General features: G+C 52.1%; 1 protein-coding gene across 3 annotated transcripts; it reads left to right on the top strand.

Moving 5' to 3' along the window:
* Positions 1–2022: 2022 nt before the first annotated feature.
* Positions 2023–21934, top strand: GLIPR2 (GLI pathogenesis related 2). 3 transcript variants are annotated; one of them, XM_024560250.3, is made up of 5 exons: positions 2023–2131; positions 10216–10324; positions 10669–10772; positions 12607–12684; positions 20114–21934. In XM_024560250.3, exons 1-5 carry the CDS (start codon positions 2119–2121, stop codon positions 20272–20274), a joined length of 465 nt encoding a protein of 154 aa, XP_024416018.1. In that variant the 5' UTR covers positions 2023–2118; the 3' UTR covers positions 20275–21934. The 3 variants fall into 3 exon arrangements, with proteins under 3 accessions (XP_024416018.1, XP_024416019.1, XP_045051240.1); XM_045195305.3 differs by lacking the exon at positions 2023–2131 and adding an exon at positions 8022–9340; XM_024560251.3 differs by lacking the exons at positions 10669–10772; positions 12607–12684.
* Positions 21935–22420: the final 486 nt, after the last annotated feature.

The raw sequence follows: 22420 nt of genomic DNA, 5'->3' as shown, positions 1-22420 counted from the left end.
AAGGGTCTTCTTTAAGAAGAATAAGAAGGAAAAGAAGATCAAAAATATGAAAAATGAAATGGCAATAAATACATATATATCAACAATTGAACCTAAAAAACAAAACAAACAAACAAGCAGAAAAGAAACAGAACCATAGACACAGAGGAAGTTTTGACAGCTGCCAGATTGGGGGTGCAGGGTTAGGGGATAGGCGAAAAAAATGAAAGGATTAAGGAATTCAGATTGGTTGTTACAAAATAGTCACGGGGATGTAAAGTACGGCACAGGGAATGTAGTCAATCTAATAACTACGTTTGGTGTCAGATGGGTACAAGATTTATCAAAACGACCGCTTGCTGAGTTATATGAACTGCTGGGGTGGACACCTGAAACTAACAATGTGTATCAACTATAACTGAAAATTGAAAAATGATTTTAAAAGAGAGAGATTACAACCCTGACTGTATACCACAAGCCATAATCAACATGAATGTAGAAGCTAAAGCTAAATGTAAAACTTAAAACTGCAAAACTTCTAGAAGAAAACATAGAAATTTCATGATCTCAGAACAGGTTATGGAGTTCTTAAATAGCACATAAAACCAAAAAGAAGTGATAACTTGAGTCCAACACTCTGTGGCTGACCTTTGTTGCCATTTCTCTGGTCTCTGTCTGCTGCCTCTGCACCACCTAGGACCAGCTGGGCAGGGACTCCCCCTCCAGCCAGGCCAGGGCCCTTCGTGAGGGGTAACTCTGGCACTGCCCCCAACTCTATTCAGCACGCTGTCCCTTCCCCGTGCTGCTGCTAATGCCAGCTCTAAGGTTCACAGACTCCGAAGACGCTGCCAAGTTCAGATTTTGACTCCTTTGAGGCCCTCCTACCTCAGCCTTCACCTCTATGCAAGGAGGTGTGAGGGAAACAGCGAGTGGCTACCCTGTGCTTGGCTGTCTCCACTGCACAGCCTCCAAGTTTTGGTTAAGACAGGAACAGCTTCCAGATATTCTAGAGGGGTTATGGACTTCTTCCTACTGGCTTCATTCCGTCATTTCAATAGGGATTTGTTGGCAAAGGGGGAAAGGACATTGAATATAAAGGGTTAGACGCCCCCACCCAGCACCAGTAGTCCCTTTTGATTCGGGATGGGCCACGCTTTCTGGCACTGACGCTGAAAGTACTGAAATGCAGTAAGTGTACATGCCCGACCCAGTGTAAGGGAGTGAACAGCGTAGCGCCCAGCCTTTCGGTTGCCCTATAATCAGCAAGTCCCTGCGCTTTAGTGCCTGTGTATTGAAAGGTCTGAAAATTAGCTTCTTTAAGTAGAAATGACTGAGCCCCTTCCCCAGGAAGGAGTTACTCTGGGGGGTGACACAGGTAACCCAGGCCGTGCCTTCATGCTAGTGTCCTTCTCACACAGGGGTGGGACTGTGACAGACCAAGTCTCCCCAGTGCCAATTGTGTACTGGCCACTGCCCTCAAGGTCGGGAAAGGTCAGGGCCTCTGGAAGTTAAAGGGACACGAAGACCCTGAAGGGCGGGGACACCGAACAGGCAGAGATGAGCCAGTACTCCAACCCGGATTCGCACCAGAGGGCTCGTCCCCGGGAGAGGGTGGCTTGCCCTTCAGAGTCGGGTGTCACTGGACTGGTGGGGCACACTCGGGAGGAGGGGGGTGATCTCCTGTCCCAGGCTGGAACTGTGGAACTGTCCCTCACGCCATGACAGGGAACACTGCGGCCCTTGCAGGACGCCTGTGGCAGAGGAGCTATCGGGAACCTGCTGGGAGGCGCGGGACTCCCAGTCCCGAGAAGGCACAGCTCGGGGCTGAGATCCAGGGGGCCCCCGGGCTTCAGGTCCGCACCTGGAGAGAGCCCTGGGCAGTTGCTAGGATCCCTACACGGGGCAAGTTCCCCGGAGAGGTGTTCCGTGGAGCGCGGGGTGTGCAGCGCCTCCTCGGGGCAGCCGGTGGGGTGGCCCCAGGCGCCTCGGCCAGCAGCTGCTGCTGCCTTATAAGGCGGGGGCCGGGCTGCACCGGGGGAGGGGCTGCGGCCACTAGACCTCCTCCTAGACATCCTAGCGGTCCGTGGCTGGCCAAGGAGCGCAGAGGCAGCGGGAGCCCGGGAGCGTACTGAGCCGGCCATGGGCAAATCAGGTGAGCCCGCTGCAGCCACCGGGCCAGGGTGCGGGGATGGCTCCGGAGCTGCGGGATCTGGGATGCTCGCCGTCACCCTCCCACGCGGCTGGATCTCCCCAGAGCTGAGGGGCCGCCTCCGCCAGGGAGGCAGCTCGGGCTGCTGCAGGACCCCAGGCGCGGGATGGAGCGGCGCACGCGGGACGAAGCGCCGGGAGGCGCAGGGCGGACAGTTTCCGGAGTAGCCAGGAAGCCAGGGTGGCCGTGGGGCCCCGGGGAGAGAGGGAGGGAGGGAAGGATAGACCGAGGGAGGGTCCCCCTGTCTGCGAGCCAGAGATTGCGTCTGGGAGGGTTTCCAGGCGCTGATGGGATTAGCGCTCAGCGTCTGGCTAAGGCGTGGCTTTTGCTTTGTTTCCGAATAGTTAAGAGTTGGAAAAGCCACCAAACTGTGACAGCATCCTTCGCTGCAAAGCAGCGTGCTCCTGCCAACCCTCTTTAGGACAGGTCGAGCATCCGTGTCTTTGTCCCTCCTCCCCTAAGCACCCCCTCTGCACCAGGCCGCCTGCCAGACTCCGCTTCCCCTTTTTCTCCCACCTGTTGGCGGCCCATCTCCACCGTTGTGGCTGTCCCAGGTGAACTTTCTAAAATGCAGATCTAATCCTGTCACTCTCCATCGTCTGCAGGGGAGCGAGTATGCACTCTTCAGCCCGGACTTGGGGTTCTCTGGGAGCTGGTCATCACCCCTTGCCTCCACTCAGCCACCCTGAGGCTGGCGCACTGGCCCTGGTCCCTTCCCCTGTATTCCCTTTCCCAGCACCCACCACCACCACTCTGTCTCTGCCGCCTCTATGAGGTCGAAAATCCTCCCCATCCTTGTAGACTCAGCTTCTGGGCTGGGAGGCCACCCCTGACTTCCCTAACCCCCTAGAAGGATGGCAGGTCTCTTCTTGGTTACAGCCCTCCAGCAGTCCGTGTGGGATAGTAGCCAGCCATAGATCTGCCTCCCACAGACACGGACTCCTGGTGACCAGGGTGGGGGTGGGGTGGGGTTCAATCTCAGCGTAGTTCTTGCCTCACAGCAGGCTCTTAGTGAACAGCTGTTGAACAGAGTTCAGAAGTCCTGCTTCATGGGAGGCTGAGGCTGTCCGCCTCAGGAGGGTGAAGCTGGGTCTTGAATCTCTCCTCAAGATCCAGAGCCATGAGGTACCAGCGCTGAGAGTCAGTGGCCTTCCCTGGCATTGGTCTTAACCGGCCTCGCCCGCAGCAACAGGTCTGGCTTGCAGCTCTGGCTGTGCCAATCACTTGCTGTGTGACCTTGAGCAAGGTTCTTTCCCCATCTGCACGATGAGGTGGCCCTTATGATCCCCAGGGTCCTCCCCAGCAGGGAGAGGTGACACAAGGAGTTGCCATGAAACCACATTCGTGACGGTGGGTGGTGATGGGGCAAGAGCATGGCAGAGGTGAGAGTGCACTTTGAGAAACCAACCCCTTTCTGCAGATTAGAAATCCACAAGTTCTCTAAAGCCACATTTTAATCAGTTGCTCCTGGCTTCTCCGCTGAGAAACAGTTTTCCCGAACTGCTAATGTTCATCCGTGTGCCCGTTCTTCTATCCGTTTATCCATCTGTCCATCTCAACCTCCCGTCTTCCTTCTCTCCCTCCCTTTCTTCCATCCATACCGCCACCTCTCAGCTCTATACCACACTGCGGGCTCAGTGCTGGGAGAGCATGACCCTTGTCCTCAGGAGTGTTCACCTGGATTGTGACATGGATTGTAAAGCTGATCTGGGTGGGGAGAGGCGTCACGTGGCTTCAGTGAGAGGTGGGAAGTGACTCAAGGCACAATACAGGGGCAGGTGAAGAACAATGGGAGCTCAGGGGAACTGAGATCTCCTTTGCAAAGGGGCCTATTGAAGGCTCTTGGAGGAGGTGGTCAAATCCCAGAGAGCCTTGAGAATTTGGACTTTATCCCCGAGACCTGGGGTGCCATTAGGTACTGACGGTATTAAGCTGAAAGGGGCATTACTAGAGCTGTGTCAGGGTGGGTCAGGTGGGGGGTCAGGAAGAGGTGACAGGCATCTGAGGGACTGGAGAGGAAGAGACAGTGGATTTGAGGGATGGTACTGTGTCACCAAGCAGACTTTGGTGACTAACTTGTGAATGAGAAGAAAGTGTCAGAGGTATGTCTGGGTACAAGACGGTAGTGACACTCTCTAGGACTGAAGATGCAGAATTGAGCAGGTTTCAGAGGGAAGGGGGACAGTGAAACTCTCCTCTGACAGTGTGCCATGCCCCACACACATATATTCACACAATCAGGGACCTTCCAAAATGCTGGCCCAGGCCTCTCTCGCTTGTAGCCACATGCATTTTATTTGTCTCTCCCAAAGACTGTAAGCCCCCGAGGACAGTGTCTGGGTCCCATAAAGGTGTCCAAGAGAAAGTGAGGTTTCTGGGTAACGCAGGCCGGGTGCACATTCAGCACAGGCCCAGCCCTGGAGCTCCGGGCCACCAGCTTGGGGCCTGTGCTGCAGGGCCTGTGGCACTCACAGATGTGCAGCCACGCTGGGGCTTTGTGTGGTTCCTTAACCACCGCTGTAAGGAGCCAGTCCCTGCCTCTTCTGGGCCTCAGTTTCCTCACCACGGCATAGGAGCCAGTCTCTTTTTAATCTTAAACCTCAGATACGCCCCAGGGCTGCTTGGGGTAGTAGGCATTGCTGAAGAACTGTCATGTCACTAACTCAGCTTTAATTCCAGGAGACGCTCGGCCCAGTGTTCAGAGACTTCCAGGTCCGTCTCCCAGTTTGCAGCAACTGCGATGGGGCCAGAGAGAGACAGTGATCTTGGGCTCAGTGAAAACCTCCAGTCCCTAATAATAGTGATTACCAATTATTAAGTCTTAGTGCAGGCTTGGAGCTACTTATTTTCAATTGTATAGATTTATAAAGGTGGGGTACCATGCCCAAGCTCATCCCTTGACCAGTAAGTGGACAAACTGGGATTTGAACCCAGCTCTCTGAGTTCCCAGCTGTGAGCCCTCTCCCCTACCACACTGACCACTTGCCACCTGCTCCCTGCCTGCTTCTCAGCCTGGAACGGGCTCAGAGGGGACTTCTACACGCCCTCTAATTATCTGTCTCCAAGAGTCTTACCATCCCCTCCAGCACACGTGCCATCAGAGCAGAAGGGCATTTAGGGGCCAATTAGCCCAGGAATTTTATGCTGAGTGGGGCCCGGACACCTCTGCAGGGCAAGGCTGTGGGGGCCACATCAATTCCGGCAGTTCCATTTTTACCTGTTGATTTTATTGGGAAAAAAAAGTTCAAAGAAAGGTTTTCCCTGCTTTGAAAATATTTTGAAACCCACAGATGTCATCCCTCCTTCTCGCAAGGATGGGCAACGGGAGCCCAGAGGGGCAGGGACTGGCCCAGTGCTCAAGGCAGGCTGAGTGGCTGCGGGCGGGCTGGAGAATGGGCGCTGGCTGCCCCCTCTCCGTCAGTCCCTCAGTGACTGTTACCTGTCTGTAAAGGGTCAGCCTGGAGCCGGCGCTCCGGGACACCCTTGTTCCTGTAAGCAACTGAGCAACTCCTCATTGACCATCTTCTTGCTTGGGGAGGGGAAAGTATATGTAAAGTGGGAAGTATGCGAGATTTGGGCCAGAGGAGGCTGTTCTTAGATCTAGCTCGAATGTGGACTCACCTTGTGAAATCCTGCAGTTCACATGACCATCCTCCCAAAGACCGCAGCTTCCTCCTCTGCAGTGAGAAGACTCGGGTCCTAGAGCCTTCCCGGCGCTGGTGAGGACCTCATTCATTTGCTGACTCACTCATTCACTCAGCAAATATCTGAGCTCGGAGGTTCAGAAAGAGGTTGTCAAAGACGGATTGAAATACCAGCAGCCCGGCTCCCATGACAGTCAGGGATGGGATCTGAAGGGGCAGCGTCTCCCAAAGCCAGAGGCCCAAGGGTCCTGGCTCAATAGTAATGAGATAATTATAATTGACATTGGGTAACTGCTCACTATGTTCCAGAACTGTTCTAAAGCAATGGCATAGGTCAATTCATTTAATTCTCACAACCACCCTGTGAGGTAGATACTCTTATCCCCACTTTCCTGTGAGAGACGTGAGGCATAGAGTGATCAAGCAACCTGTCCAGCACCAACTGCTAGTCCAAGGCAGAGCTGGCGTTTGCCTCTTGAGTCTCCTGGAGCCCAGGCTGGAAGAATAGAAGCTACTCTTCCTCCACCCCCACCCCCAACTTTTTATTCTTTCTTCCTGATAGACCAGTTTTACCCCAAAGGTGGGACCCGGTACTTTTCAGTGTGAAAGAACAACATTCAGCTGAGAAAATTTGAAGATCTAATTGGCTTTGGTCAGCAATTCATGGGATTTATTGCTTCTAGCAACTAGAAGGGCACTCCAGTGGGTTGTAAAGAATGGAAGGCTTCCCTGGGCAGAAAGAAGGTGAGATTAAGACGTTCAAAGAGCGGCTTATTTTAGGCAGGGTCACCTTCCTTTGGGGGAAGTGGCAGGTCTTACCAGGCAGCTAGCCTCACCAGTGATCAGGAAGTTCCGGACTGATTGGTTTAAATTCCACTCCTGGGAGAGGCTGAAATCGCAACTGGTAAGTTACTAAGTTTTGGTTTGGCGAGGTGGCTTAGCAAAAGTGACTCCATTTTGGCCTGTTGTTTCTTTTTTTAACACCAATTTCTTGCCAAGGAGCAGAAGGGGCCTGTCCACAATTCCTGTCCTGGCTTCTGACAGTCCGGGGCCTGTTTGGTGGGGAGTGCGGGGAGCAATGAGGCAGGCTGGGCTCTGGGAGGCCTCCGAAGAGGACAGATGCTGAGGAGGAGCCTGTCCTAGCCAACAGCCAGGCGGGAGGAGGGGCGCAGACCTCTTTGGAGTCTTCATTTGGTATTTACAGGCCCAGGCTCCTGAGGACCTTCAGGAGCCTCAGTTTAGCCCCCACTAAGATGCCTGTGCCCCCCCACTCCGGCAGAGACAGCTCAACCCTGCCGCCTTCCCCCAGCCCCTCCGCCACAGCGGGCCATGCCCGGCCAGCTCCTTCAACCTTTCAGCAGCTCTGACCTTGAGCCCCAAACCTGTCCCCTGGAGCTGCTACTCCTGCAGCCCCTAATTTTCCTCTAGGGCCCCTCAGGCAGGTCTGAAACCTAATTTTTTTTCCTCCTCTCCCTCCTCTTCTCTCTCCTCAGGTTTAAAGGCAGCCCCAACCCCACTAGGCCTGACCCACCTACTGGGTCTCGTCAACCCCTTTGTCTCTTCTTTGTGACTCCCTCTGACTGGTAGCCCTTGGGGGATTGCAAAGGGTTAATTAAGGACAATGTTTCTTCTTCATGGACCTACCCCTAGACCAGCGAGGAGAATGTGGGCAGGTTACCTTTCTCATTTTAAAAAATGGGTACAATAGTGGAAGCTCCCACAAAAGGTGCTGAGGAGTGAGTGAGGCCATGCACAGGCCCTGCACCCAGCAGTGACCGGCCAACCAACGTGCAGAAGGAAGGCCCGACCTCATTCCAGGCTGGCGCTCTGGGCCTCAGTGTGCCCACCTGGGAGGACATAACCCTCCCCTCCCCGTTGTGGGATGGCTGTGAGGGCTCTCCCTGCCCAGTGCAGGGATGGGGAGGTTTTCTTTGACCTTTTACATTCTATGTTTATCTTTTTTTCTTGGGTTTTTCTATAGAAATGGGGTGTGGCTCTTGCTGGGTGTGGTCACTGGTGATATCTTGCCTCCCTGAGACAGAGGCCCAGCTGTGAGGAGCCACCTGGACTGGCTGCCCTGGGGGGAGGGGACTCCTGGGGCCAGTCAGACCTGTGGGGGGGGGGGTGGCCCATGCCTCCCGGCAGGGGTGGGGAGAGAAGGCTCCCCTCCTGACCCCTCCTGGGAGCCCTGGCAGTCATCTTTTTTGAGCACAGGGACTTTCACTTTTGTTTACCCTCACTTCCCAGATTCTAGGGAACTAGGAGTCCTGTGGCCTAGTTTTCAGCAGCCTGTATGTCCCTCTCTGCCAAGGAGACTGCAGGGCCTATGGCACCAGGAGCCGGGCGCGGCCTGCCCCGCACTCAGAGCTCCCCACCCACTCCCTTTCTCTCCGCCTCCTCCCCACAGCCTGGGCATGAGTTGTACAAAATGGAAGGTTCTCATCCCATTCCACCCTGATCCCATCCACCCTGGCCCTTTCTGTGCCCTTAGCCTTCACACCACCTCCTCCTGGGAGCCTTCCCCAATACCTCTGCCCATGCCACTCAGCCCCACACACATCTAGTGGTGTCCCACCAGGCCTGCCCGGGACATGGAGCTAGAAGGGACATTGGAATGGGCCTCCCAATCTCCACCTTATTCATCCAAGCCTCCCATATCCTGGCTGTAGGCACCATCTCCTACACCCCACATCCTTGTCCTGTCCCACATTCCTGTGACTGGACCTCACTGGACTGTCCTGCCAGGCCCCACAGTCCTCAAGGTCAATACCACTCACTCTTCAACTTACCGAAAACCCCTTGGACAGCTCAAGCACCGTGACCTGCAGTTACCTTCATCACCACTGGGCCTGCATCTAGTCCAAAGCTCCTGAGGGCAAGTTCTGGCCTTTTTCCCCTTCTGTCCCCTCTGAGGCCCAGTGGGATTTGATTTGAAGGCCCAGGAGACCCAGGTGATCTGGCTGAGGGAGGGCAAGAGGATTTCCTGCCGGCTCATCTGCTCAGCCTCAGGGGTGAAAAGACAGCAGGGGAGAAGGTGATCAGGTGGGGCAGTGGAAAGAATGAATGGTGCATCTAGCACTCTCCGGTTTACACCCTCCCTGCCCTCGGGCAGGACTAGGACAGTGTAAGGGTCCTGACGCTGAGCCCGCACTCCTAACTCACCCAACTCACCCCCATTTCCACAGAGGGGAGCTCCCAGATTCCTAAGGCTGTCACTCAGTGTCTCCACCGTCTCAGCCTGGCTAGCTGCTGTCCAGACATTTTGGGGGCCTCAAATCTGGGGTCACCTCTCCTGATCCCCCAGACCATGCTAGGCTGCTTTTCAAGTTCCTCTTGCGCCTGCGCTCATCTGCACCTTGGCCCTATCGCTCTGTTTGCTAGTGTCTGTTTACAGGCTGTCTCCCTTCTGTGAATGAGGGATTTGAGGGCAGGATGTGGCTGATTCGTCTCTGGGCATCTAGCATACCGTGTGGACCTGGCACAGAGGAGGTGCTCAGAGAACGAACAGGTGGATGGATTGGGGTAGGGTGGATGACGCTGCGGGGCAGGTGACAAATCAATGGATGGGTGAATGAATGGTAGAGAGATGGATAGAGGATGTTGGATGGATCCAAATTGGTGTAGCTTCTGGCCACTATTGACCTTGCCTGACTTTGGCTTCACCCACTTACTCTCTTCCTAACCCCAGCCCCCTTGACCTTGCCCTTTCTAAGGTCATGACCCAGTTGGGCACAGCTCCACCTCATCCTTCACTGCAACTCTGGGCCCAACACCTTCGTTTCCACACTCTCCCTTCATTCCACTTTCCCCCTGCTGTCCTTTCCTGGTTCTCTCTTCTTCATGTGGCCCTCTGTCTTAATTTTACCAGCCCAGTGTGGGCACCCCCCTACCCCCAGTGAGGCTTGCTCTCTCTGAGTGCCCTCCTCCAGTCCTTTCCAGTCCCCACCACACACCATAGGTCCAGTCTGAGATATCCAGTCTCCTTCAAGCATTTTCTTTCAGAAGTCCCATTGCTCACATCTGCTCTGCACCGCTGGCCCATCCTCCACTCAGCAGCCAGCAGGAACTTTCAGAAACACGGTTCTCACCAGCTCACTGGCCTGCTTCCCATTGCTTTGGATAAAGACCCAAATCCCCAACATACGACCCATACGGCCCTGCATAATCCATGGGGTGCAGATATGCAGGGATATGGAGGGCGACACCAGGGAAGCAGACAGGATGGGCAGAGGTGTGGAGCAGGGCATCACGGGCTGGGGTGCTGAAGGGAAGCCTCTCCACATGGCCTGAGGTCTGAGCCATGTGCTGCTCCGAAGCCTGCCATCACACTCTTGGTGGCCTTTTCTCTGCACTGAGACAGTCTCCATTTTGAAATCACTACAGCTTCCAAACAGTTTAATAACGAGGTCCTGATAGCCCACAACGAGTACCGGAAGCAGCATGGCGTCCCCCCACTGAAGCTCTGCAAGAAGCTCAACCAGGAGGCTCAGCAGTGAGTCCCCCCACATCCTAGGGTGACGGGCCCTTCACGGTGCTGCTGCTGTAGTCAGAGGGGCCCTGGGGTGGCTGGAGGGACGTGAACTTTGGGGGCAGATACAGCCAAGCTTGAATAACCACTCTGCCACTTCCCTAGGCAGGTCCCTTTGTTCCGCTGAGCCTCAGTTTGTTCCTCTGTAAAATGGGGTATTTGGGGAGCTCCAAAGAGATGCAGGTGGGCCACTCCTGATTTCCTGTGTGAACCCAGGGAAGGAAGTGCGGCCACACCAGTTCAGGGCTCAGACGTTGGGGCTTCCCTGGGCTGTGCCCGCTCTGACCAAGAACCATCGTCTCTGGCAGGTATTCAGAGGCCCTGGCCAGCACGAGGATCCTCAAGCACAGCCCGGAGTCCAGTCGTGGCCAGTGCGGAGAGAACCTGGCCTGGGCATCCTACGATCAGACAGGTGGGTCGCTTTCTCGCCTCCCCTGCCCTCTGCCTGAGCTAGGCTGGGCACCCTCTGTGGTGTAGCCTGGCGGCAGCTACAGACCCAAAACAGGAAAGGACCCCCAGGGCTCGGCCTGCTCCCAGGGGCTGAGTGCCGCTCACCACAGGGTCCCTGATGGCCGGCTCAGGGCCAGGCCTGGGCTGCTGCCAGGGACACAGAGATGACTCAGCCTGCCCGGACACCCCCCTCTTATGGAAGAGCTCCCAGCTGAAGAGTAGGGTGGGGGACACAGACCGTCTCTGTGCAGAGTCTCAGCCTGACCCCGCAGGCAGCGATGCAGCCCTAGCCACAGAAGAATTTTACTTATGTCACATCGTTCTATGTATTTTTACAGTGCGGGTGTATACACTTTTTTCAGCAGAAAAGCACAATAGAGCTGTTGCCGTGTCGGAAAAAAGTCATAATAGTGGGCAAGGCAATTCCTCATCTGAGGTCTCAGCCTGGAATGGCATCCCCACCACACTGACCAATCATGCTTGAGCTTCCTGGCTCTGACAGCCCTGTTGTGGCTTTTTAGGAAAAATATTGGAGAGCCCTACCTCCCTCTCTGAAGCGTTCTGCAAACCCCAGCTGGAGAATGACTCCTCCTTTCCCGGCCTCACATTCCTAGGAGTTCCCAGAGGGGAATGTGGGGACGGGCAGACGGGGGAGGCCCAAATGTCCTGTTGGGTTCCCCAGTGCTGTGGCCCTCCAGGAGAGGTCTGCACATGCTCCTGAGGAAGGCAGGAGTCCACAGTCTTCAGCCATCTCTCCAGGACTCATTTTGGGCCTGGTGGGCCCAGGAACGGAGGGACAGGGATGGGAAGAGCCAGTAGGAGACATGGTTCCATTTCTGTGGAACTTCAAGCAGTCCTGACCCTCTCTGGCCCCAGTTTTCCCCTCTGTACGGAGAGGGGTTGGGCAAATGGTCTCTAAGGCAGTAGTTCTTCACTCTGGCTGCATATTAGGATCTTTAAACACACCAGTGCCTAAGTCTCTCCTCCAGAAGTACCTATACCATCAGTCTTTGGCAGGCCCAGGCATCAGCAATTTTTAAATGCTCCCCAGGAAAGGCCAGGGGGTAGCCCCTGCTCTCTAAGGCCTTGCCATTCCAAGTGGGGTCCACAAACCAGCAACAGCAGCTGGGAACTTGCTGGAAATGCAGGCTCATAGGTTCCACCCCAGACCACTGAAATCAGAATCTGCATTTGAACAACTTCAGGCGATTCGTGCACGCATTAAAGTTGGAGACTTACTGCTCTGAGTTCTGAGGCTCCTTCTCGCTCTGGCCCTGAGATCCGCAGCTTCCAGGGAAATGCTGTGGGTTTTTTCCTCTCAACACCTGCTGGGCCAGTGGGTGCTCCAGGTGAGGACCCTCCTGCCTGCGATGGAAACCCCGGCCAATTGCCTTTTCTCCTGTGGATATCTCAGGAGTTCGACTTGGGGTGGGATGAAGGCAGAGACTCTGGAAAACTTGGAACATCATTAGAAGCCCTCAGAGTACATTGCCTTTAATCCTCTTGTACAGAGAGGTGCAGAAAAGGGCAGGCCTTGCCTAGGATTACACAGGAAGGTAGCAGCAGGGTCGGGACACAGATGCAGGTGACCTCAGGCCAGGGCTCTTCCTGATCCCTAAGAAGGCCACCTCTTCTGCCTGGGCACGTTCACGGGCAGAAGTCCCCGTTTCAGCTCACGCAGGCTTTGTCAGATGTCTGTCGTGGGATGGGTGGTTCGGGGGTAATGGGAGAAGGTGGAAGGAATGGGAGTGGGTCGGTTTTGCTGCTGAGTTTTAAACAGTGTCTTTTCTGTACAGGAAAGGAGGTGGCTGATAGATGGTACAGTGAAATTAAGAACTACAACTTCCAGCAGCCTGGCTTCAACTCTGGGACTGGTGAGTGACAGGGTCACACCAGTGGCCTGGCCTAACCGTCTGAAAATCATTGCCCTCCTGTTTTACCTCTCCCTTATTTCTCTGGTTTGACTTTGCCCAAAGGGTAAAACTCTTTTTTCCCAAGACACACACACACACACACACACACACACAATCTAAGAGATTCCAGGCTAATGATTCCTGTCCCACCAAGTTCTTCAGGGGTAGGGGTCAGGTGACTGGGGTGTGTTACTGTGGATTTTTTTTTTTAAATTTACTTATTCAGAGAGAGGGGACAGGAGGGAGAAAGAGAGAGAGAAACGAGAGAGAAACATCAATGACAGACAGACACATCAGTCAGCTGCCTCTTGCACGCCCCTACCTGGGGACCTGGCCCACAACCCAGGCATGTGTCCTGACTGGGAATCAAACCAGCGACCCTTACAGTTCGCAGGCCAGCACTCAATCTGCTGAGCCACACCAGCCAGGGCAGGAGGCTGTGGATTTTAAAAGCGGCTCAGTGCTTCTTTCCGGAAGTGGTGCCTCAGCACTTTTAACCCGTCATCTAGTCTTGCTCCCCTGCCGTGCAGCCGGCTCCCCAGCACCCACAATATTCTAGTACCACCTCTGCCCATGTTACTCTTTGGATGAAACTGCCAATGGCTTCCTGGGGCCTTCAGGAAAAGGGCCAAGATCACTCTTCTGTTGGTGTTAACTCCTGCCTCCCTTCACACCCCCACTTCCTTCCTGCCCTGCGCTTCATGCCTCACTGCCTCCCAGGCATTCTTCTTCACCCTTTTGCTGGGGTCTGTGGTTCAGGTGAGCTTGGAATGCAGAAAGCCTGGAGCTAGTCTCAGCCCTGGCACTATTATTTGTGTGAACTAGGGTCGAGGCCCCATCCTTCCCTGTCTCAGAGGGGGAGGACAAGGTGGTGGTGTCTGCAGGACATTCTGAGAGGTGGAGTTTAGATACAGGGAGGAGCTGACTGTGGGACCATCCAGCCTTTCCCATAGGCTTCCATGGTGAGCTGTAAACATTTAACTGACTACAGTCCCAGGCAACCGCTCTGAGTGAGCTCTGGGCTCCCTCTTGCCCTTCACCAGGCTTCACCAGGCGCCTGTCTTTCCTCAGAACCAACTCAGATCCACCTGGGATAGCCCAGGATGGGTTGTAGGGGACTGTGAGTTTCTCTGATCAGAAGGTACCAGAAAAACTGAAAAGGGGATTCTCTACCCACCCCTATCCCTCTACCCCACCCCACCCCACCCCACCCCACCCGTGGGTGGAGCCACTTACAGCTCTGGAGGGTTCTTCAGAAACAGGAAGTGACATGCTCTCAGAACCAGTCACTGTTTCCTGTGGTTTTCTGCTCACCGTCTTGGGCAGGAGTTCTTGCAACTACATGGGCAGGACCAAGGGGCAGACAAAGGCCTGGGATGATGAAGGAGGCTGCTGTCAGGGCCCTGACGGAGAACCAATGGTTCTGTGAAGATTAAATTCCATTGGTGAAGGAGGGAAAATAGTAACAACCTTCTGCCAGTGATTAAGGATGTGTAGGCAGGGCCTGGTGACCTTCTCATAAAGACCTGTGTCTAGAAGACATTAGATTTTCCTCTCGCACGCCCCCTACGCCCCCTACTGGGGACCTAGCCTGCATTTTAAGATTTTATTTATTTATTTTTAGAGAGAGAGGGGAAGGGAGGGAGAAAGAGAGAGAGAGAGAGAAACATCGATGTGTGGTTTTCTCTTGCACGCCCCCTACTGGGGACCTGGCCTGCAACCCAGGCAAGTGCCCTGACTGGGAATTGAACCGGTGACCTTTTGGTTTGTAGGCCAGCACTCAATCCACTGAGCCACACCAGCCAGGGCAAGACATTTGACTTTCTAGTGGCTGGATCTGCTTTCCTGTGAGCAAGAGTCACAGGCAATGGGACGTGGGTCGGAGTGAGTTCTTAGCTTCGCTCCTGTGTGCAGCCACTTGACAGTTATAAAGCACCTCCCCATCCACGGCCACGAGAGCCCTACCATTTGGAGGTAGGGCTTCATTCCATCAGTTTTGCAGAGGACACTGAGCCCCAGAAAGGGAGGAGACTTCTTTATACCTTGTCCTCAATCCGACGGCCCCCGCTCCAGCCCAGGGATCTCACAAGTGTTAGAGCCAGGAATGGGACTCAGCTTTCCGTGATCACTGACCACCTGTCTCACCCACTGCTCCGCACCTCCCACCTCTAAAGAGGAAAGCCCCAGAGCAACTAGCACTTGTGCCGTCCCAGGTGCCAGTGGGCAATGCCTGGGGACAGACAGAGCCTCATCCGGAGGCAGGAGCACAGATTTGGGTGAGGTTATAATCAGGGCTTGCAAGACCCTTAAAGATCTGCAGGCCCATCTCCCCACCTCGGCCTCCCCTAGAGCTGCACCACTGTTCTGGGACCCCCTGACCGAGTCCATGCGGTAGGTGAAAGGGCCTCTGAAATATCCCATAATCTCGCCCCACCCCGCCCTCATCAGTGTCCTGTGATGAAGAACACAGCTCTACACTGTGTGCTGAGTGGGGCGGAAAGGTTTCTTGCAATTCCTTTGTTATATTCTATCTTAATGACTAGGTTTGCTTGTTTATTTATTCTCAATTAGTAACACTTTTATCTGACATGAAATTTGTAAGCTGTATAAAGTGAGAAGTCTTCCATCCATCCCTGGCCTTCAGCACTTTCCCTCCCAACTAATGATACCAGTTTCCTGGGTATCATTCTAGCCTTGTTCTGAGCTGACACCAGCATTTGTGTAAATATGGGTTTTTTCCCTGTTTAATACTCTGGTTTCAGATACATGGTCTGCTGTGCCCTGGCTTTCTTCAACCCGGACTGGCAGAGGTTGTTCCATATAATGCAGCAGGAGCTTTCTCATTGTTTCTGACTGTTGCACAGACGTACTGTGACTTATTTAATGTGATTTTCAAATACGTGTTTTAGGAAGTTTGGGTCCATGGCAGGAAAGAGGATGTGATCCATTTAGGAAAAAAAGAAAAAGAAAAAGGAAGCTGTTAGTAGGTGAAAGTTAGAAACCAGTGTTTATCTCTCTGATGGTTGCTAAGGAAGTCGTGTTCTTCCATTCATCTATAAATACTATACCTAATTTCTTCCCCAGCCGGAAGACAGATTGCTTAGTCTCTCTGTTTGGGAAAGGCTTCCTTCCACAGGCGCTGCTGCTGCTGCAGCTCATGTTTTGTCTGTAACCATACTCTTGGCAACCAGTGGATAAGCAGCGCTCCTTTTGTGGGCGACAGAGACACTGGGTGGGTCAATGGCCCAAGCGTGTGGTCTTTGGAGAGAAAAGGCTTCTATGCTAAAGGACTTGAGCTTTAATGAAAAGAGAGTGTATAGAAGCAGTGACACCTGGCCAAGCTGCCACAAGCCTGGCACTGTGACTCAAAACCACAAGGACCAGGGTGAATTAGCAAGAAGGGTTTCTCTTCTACTCTGAGGGGAACAATCAGACTTTTGGGGGCAATGGGTAACATAAATTTAAGGATAAGTGGAAAAGCTGCATAATTGTACTTAATGATTTGTTTTGTTTACAATCTTGCTTTGATTGTATCACAGCAACTATTGATTTGTGTTTACGTTTGGTTATTTTCAGAAAGAAAATCTTTTGGGGATATAGACAAATAAGTAAACTATACCTAAATGGAAGAATTATAAAAGTGTTCTGACCAGTGTGGCTCAGTTGGTTGGGTGTCGTCCTGCAAACCAAAAGGTTGTGGGTTCAATTCCCAGTCAGGGCACATGCCTGGGTTGTGGGTTTGGTCCCCCACTGGGGCAAGTACGAGAGGCAACCGATCAATGTTTCTCTCTCACATCGATGTTTTTCTTCTTCTCTTTCTCTCTCCCTTCCCCTCTCTCTAAGAAACAAATAAATAAAATCTTTTAAAAAAAGAGAATTATAAAAAATGGTGTTCAACTGTTGGGGGAAATAAAACCACCTCAGTCAGGGAACACTCACTCAGTCCTCGCCGCATCTGCTGAACATGGGGCATATCACCGTTGTTTCTTCCCCGAAGGGCTGGGAAAGTGTGGATACCAGACTTCCTTTCTCTTTGTTTCTTTCATTTTTCTTTTCTTTCCTTTTTTAATTTTATGGTCAAACAAACTTAAAACTTACCATTTTAACCGTTTTTAAGTGTAGAGTTCAGTGGGACTCAGTGCATTCACGTGCTGTGCGACCATCACTACTGTTCGTCTCCAAAACGTCATCGTCTTGTTTTGAAACACTGAGCCCGTTGAACAGTAACTCCTGTCCCTCCCTGCCCCTACTGCAAGCCCTAGTAATACTGTGCTGCTTTCGGCCTCCAATCTGACTGTCCTGGGAACCTTAGATAAGTAGAATCGTGCAATAGTTGTCCTTTTGTGCCTGTCTCATTTCACTTAGCATAACGTCCTCAGGTTCTTCCCCGTTGTAGCATATGTTAGCATTTCAGGCCTTTTTAAGGTTGAATAATAACCCATTGTATGTGTCTGCAACATTTTATCTGTTTATCCACTGATGGGCATTCAGGTGTTTTCCCCTTTTGGCTATTGTGATAATGCTGCTGTGTGCAGTGGCGTACAAATATCTAAGTCCCTGCTCTTAATTCTTTTTGGTATATACTTAGATGTAGAATGCTGGCTCATATGATAATTTCATGTTTAACTTTATGTATTGATTTTAGAGGGAGGAGAAAGGGGAGAGAGAGAGAGAGAGAGAAACATTGATTTGTTGTCCCGCTTATTCATGCACTCATTGGTTGAGTCTTGTATGTGCCATGACCGGGGATCGAACTCATAACCTTGGCGTATCGGGACATATTTAACCGAGCTACCCAGCCAGCGCCACATTTAACTTTTTGAGGAACTGCCCTGCTGTCTTCCACAGCAGCTACACTATTTTACATTCCCATCAGCAATGTACAAGTTTTCCAATTTCTCCACACCCTCACCAAAATTTGTTTCTTTTTTAAAAAATAGTATCCATCCTAATGGGTATAAAGCAGTTAATCTCCTTTTTTCTTAACCATCCTGTGGGAAACTCAGCTTCTCTGGTCATAATTTTCCCCCTTCTTCCTTCTCTGTCTCTTTCTTCCTCATCAGATGTTTACTGAGCACCTGCTCTGTTCCAATACCAAACACTGAGGATGAGGTGGTAGGGAAGGCAGCTGTGGTGCCTGCCCCCTAGGAGGAGACATAATTTCCTCAAGGTTATTTTAGCAGGTGGATGCTCCCCGGTGACATGGGAGTAAATACCCCATTGACCTGTCAACTCAACAGTAAAAGTGGATGAGACGAGCTCCTGACTTTTATTCCCAGGAGATGAGAAGAATTTGTGGTCATAGAGCAAAGACGGCTTTACAGCATCAATTCTTTGACCCCAAAACAGGAGGGGAGTAGGAAATTAAGCCATGTTAGCTGCTTGAAAGGGCCAGTGAGTAAGGGGCAGATGGGCTGCGTGGGAGAATAATACTGAGAAGCTTCAGCAAGCCACAGAGTCTCTGGAGGGGCAGGCAGTAGCTTGAGAAAGTACTGGGCTGCCCTGACTGATGTGGCTCAGTGGGTTGGGCATCGTCTTGCCAACTGAGGGGTCGCCGGTTCGATTCCCGATCTGGGTATGTGCCTGGGTTGCAGGCCAGTCCCCAGTTGGGGGCGTGTGAGAGGCAGCTGATTGAAGTTTCTCTGTTTCTCTTGCTCATTGATGTTTTTCTCTCTCCCTTCCCCTCTCTCTAAAAATAAATAAAATATTTAAAAAAGAGAGAGGGAACTGGGCTGTTTGACTCAGAATGGAGGGAATTAAAGGAGGCTTTACCTTGCCAAGGCCTCAAAGAGCTCAAAACACAGAAGGCCCGCACTTCAGTGGGAGTAACAGCTGAGTCCAAGAGGGTTCTTTCATCTGCCTTTTATTCATTCACTCATTCATGTCATTCATTCATTCAGTGAAAGTTTACACTTTGCATGTGCGTACTTTGGGGAATAAAGCAATATGGTCTCTACCCACATGGGGCTCATAGCCTCGTGAAGGAGCCAAGCAGTAAGCAAGCAAGAATGTTACAAACGGAAAAAAAAGTTGTGATAAGACCATCTCGGCGGGGAAGTGTTCAGAGAATGAAAATGATTGTGAAAGGCTTCTCTGAACAAGTGACATTTAGGCTGAGGCCTAAGGGACAAGATGTTAGTCATCGGAAGAGTATTCCACACCAGTGTGCGCAAGAGCCCCATAGCGGGAAATAACCCGGGGGTTCCAAGGAATGGAAACGAGGCCCCTGGACCAAAGCATTTGCTTTCATTCTAGGCACCATGGGAAGCAGTCAAAGGGTTTGTCAGCAGGAAAGCGAACAGACATGACTTAGTCTCGCAGTGGTCACTCAGGCTACTTCGGCAGCAAGTGGATTGAGGAGACAGAGGTGGGAGCTGGGGGCATCAGTCGGGGCTCTTGCAGTGGCCCAAGTGAGGAAAGTTGGTGGTTGGGACCAAAGTTTTGGCAGTGGGTGGACTTGAGATGTATTTTAGGAGTTAGATTCATCAGCATTGAATGATGCCTCTCACACGCCCCCAACTGGGGACCCAGCCCCATTGTTGTGAGAAATGAGGTAGGGGGCACAATGCAGACCTTATCCCTAGAATTGTGCACCCAGAGGTGCCATTAAGGAAATGGGAAGGTAGGGAGAGGGATAACTTTGGGTGGACCAAAATCCAGAGTGAGGTTAAATTTGAGATGCCTGTGAGTCATCCAAGTGGAAATGTCAAGTAAGTAGCTGTGTTTGGAACACAGAAGAGAGATCTGGGCTGGAGAAAGAAATGCAGGAACCAGGCAACGATGGAAGTGCCGGAGGAGTGCAGTGAGAAGGGAGAGCCCAGAATGGGGCCGAGGGAAAAGCAGGCCCTGCGACACTCACAAGTGAGATCAAGAGGGGGAAGAAGAGGCAGTGAGATGGGGGCAAGGCCGAGAGGTGGCATCACTGCAACCAAAAGAAGGGAGTGCTGTGAAAAGGAGAGGAGGCAACCCCATGAAATGCTCCTGAGATGTTGAGTAAGATGAAGACGAAAGGTGACCATTGGGGAGGAACAGGGAGATCATTGGTGATTTGCAGAGTACAGTTTGCACGAGGGCTGGAGGCAGGTGCGAGGTAGGGTGGCTTCCTAATTGTTGGGGACCCTGGGCTTTCTCATGATTTCTGGGAGACCATGAAACCTCTGGGCATCAAAAAGTGGTGAGTGAGTAGGGTCGGTGTGGTGACCGAGAGGACCTGATGCTACAGAAATTCAGGCAGTTGGTAAGGTTACTGCCTCCTTCCTGAGTGGTGTCTGTGCCCGTCAGGCTTCCCTGAGCCTGGCAAGATGGTGCAGGAGCTCACAAATCTCTTGAAACATCCTTCTCCAGCCTTTGCTAACTCACTCGTGTCCCCCTCCCGTCTGTGCCCCCACAGGACACTTCACAGCCATGGTGTGGAAGAATACAAAGAAGATGGGAGTGGGGAAGGCATCTGCAAGCGACGGCTCCTCCTTTGTGGTGGCGAGATACTTCCCAGCAGGGAATGTCGTCAACCAGGGCTTCTTTGAAGAAAATGTCCTGCCTCCAAAGAAGTAACGTGCCAAATGCAATGGGCAGGTGGCAGACTTAAGAACGTGGATATGAAGTGCCTAGAACAACAAAAATGCAGCTGTGTGTCTGTCTTTGTGGGTGTATGTGCTTGTGTGTGCGATGCCTGTGTGCCTCTTGCGCACACACTTGGACATACAGTTTTGCATGAACTCATTCTTATCAGAGGAATGAGCCGTTGAAGCCTTTACTCTGACTGTTAGACCACAATTATTTGGACTTGGGGGGGAAATCCATTTTTAAACTTTTTGTTATTTTTTTAAGCAAACTTTTGTACCTTTCTTACTTATGATATCCATCCCTGAACTTTTTGTCTTTCAAATGTTTGTGATGCTGAGAAGTGAAGTTCATTTCCTGTGATCTTCATGCATTGTAATCTACTTGTGGTCGATATTTAATAGTATTAAACCTTCCTCTAAATGTGACAGAGAACACAGCTTCAAACACAGAAATATAAAGCAGGTTCCATCAGAAGCACGGTGCAGGCAGGGGTTCCACTTCACGGAATTATCGAGATTTCTCAGTTGTAAGAGATTTCTCAGATAACATGATGTCATCCGCATGCCTCCTGGAATTCTCTGGTGGGATTGCCAGAGAACAAATGGAGAAAAAAGCTTTACTTCCTTGCATTCTTCTTTTTTGTATGCCACCTAATTTTATTTTTTTTCCTTTTTATTGAATTTATTGGGGTGACACTGATTAACAAAATTATACAGGTTTCAGCCTCACAGTTCTACAACACGTCATCTGTACACTGTGTTGTGTGTTCACCCCCCAAGTCAAGTCTCCTCCCATCACCATTCATCCCCCCATACTCTCCTCTACCTCCCCCGAGCCCCCCTCCCCTTGGCAATCACCACAGTTGTCCATGTCCATGAGTTCTTTCTCTTTCTTTTTTTGCTCAATCCTCCAGCACCGCCCCCACCCACATTTTTCTACCTTTAAATAGCAAAGTACTGCTACCACCACCACCCTTGACTCCCCATCTTTTTTTCTTAACCCCCCCTGGAATTTCATAGCTCAATATGTACCCCCCAATTCCTGGGGAGCTGGGCCAGGCCTGAAACTCACCCCTCCCCCGTCTGCTAGGTGGCGCAGGGCCTGTTGTGGGAGAGCCCCTCACTGCCTGGGCTCTTGGCCAAGCTGCCTTGGACGGATGAAGTCAGTGAGCGTCCGGGTGAGGGTGAGCTCACTCAGGGCCCCCAGAGGAAACCCTCCAGCCTCTGGCCTCCCCGACACACAGGGCGGGAGCCCAGGCTGTTCCTGGCAGCTGTGGCTGCAGCTGAGCTGCTGCTCCCTGCTGGAATGTGTGACAGGCCCAAGTGTTCCTGGGAGATGCCCCGTGCGGGGCTTAGAGTGGCTAATGTGCCGCAACCTACACAGAGTTCCCCTGAATAACGATTTCACGTGGGCCATGGGAGAGGGACCAACCCAGATGCCTAGCTGAGTGTCCCTGAGATCATGGCATCTCTAGGTGGTGAGGTAGCAGGGACAGGCATTAGGGAGCTGCCTGCGTAAAGACTGGGGGCTGAGCAAGCCAGTCCTTGAAACATGTTTCCTGAAGGTCTCTGTGGCACTGTGAACACAGTCTCATGCTATGCCCTTCATTTCACCCAGGCATATGGAGGGAGACAATAAAATCTTTTCCTTTCACGTAATATTTTCCTCCCCTGTGATTCATGCCTGATTCGGAATCAGTGGCTAAGTAATCCATAACTCTGCGTGCCTGTAATTCAAGCTTCTGAATACCTCCTACCTCTCCCCTGCAGACTGCTCCTCAGGCAGCTCTGCTGTGAACCATCTGACCTACCATCGCACAGCTGATTGGACTAGAGTGGACGTGTGATCCAAGAGCCCCCGATCTCTGGGCTGGCCATCAGCCAGGAATTTGAGCTAAGAAACATGGGAGAATTTACCAGCAGAACTGAGAAAATAAGGATGCCATGAGTTTGAATTAGGGCCATGGCAAGCCAAAGCTATATGTGAGTGCAGATATGAGTTGAAAACCTTGTATATAGAAGTGAGAAAGACTGTAGTTAAAAGTACAAAAGAGGTAGAGATATTGAAAGACTGTTCCTAAGTTTTCTATTTCCAGGTCAAATCTGTGTATCTCTAAAACACACACCTCATTTTT

This window comes from Desmodus rotundus, chromosome 1 (genome assembly GCF_022682495.2).
Source record: "Desmodus rotundus isolate HL8 chromosome 1, HLdesRot8A.1, whole genome shotgun sequence".
Taxonomy (NCBI): Eukaryota; Metazoa; Chordata; class Mammalia; order Chiroptera; family Phyllostomidae; genus Desmodus; species Desmodus rotundus.
The sequence above is the reverse complement of the archived record's forward strand: the minus strand, read 5'-3'. Positions and strand labels throughout refer to the sequence as shown.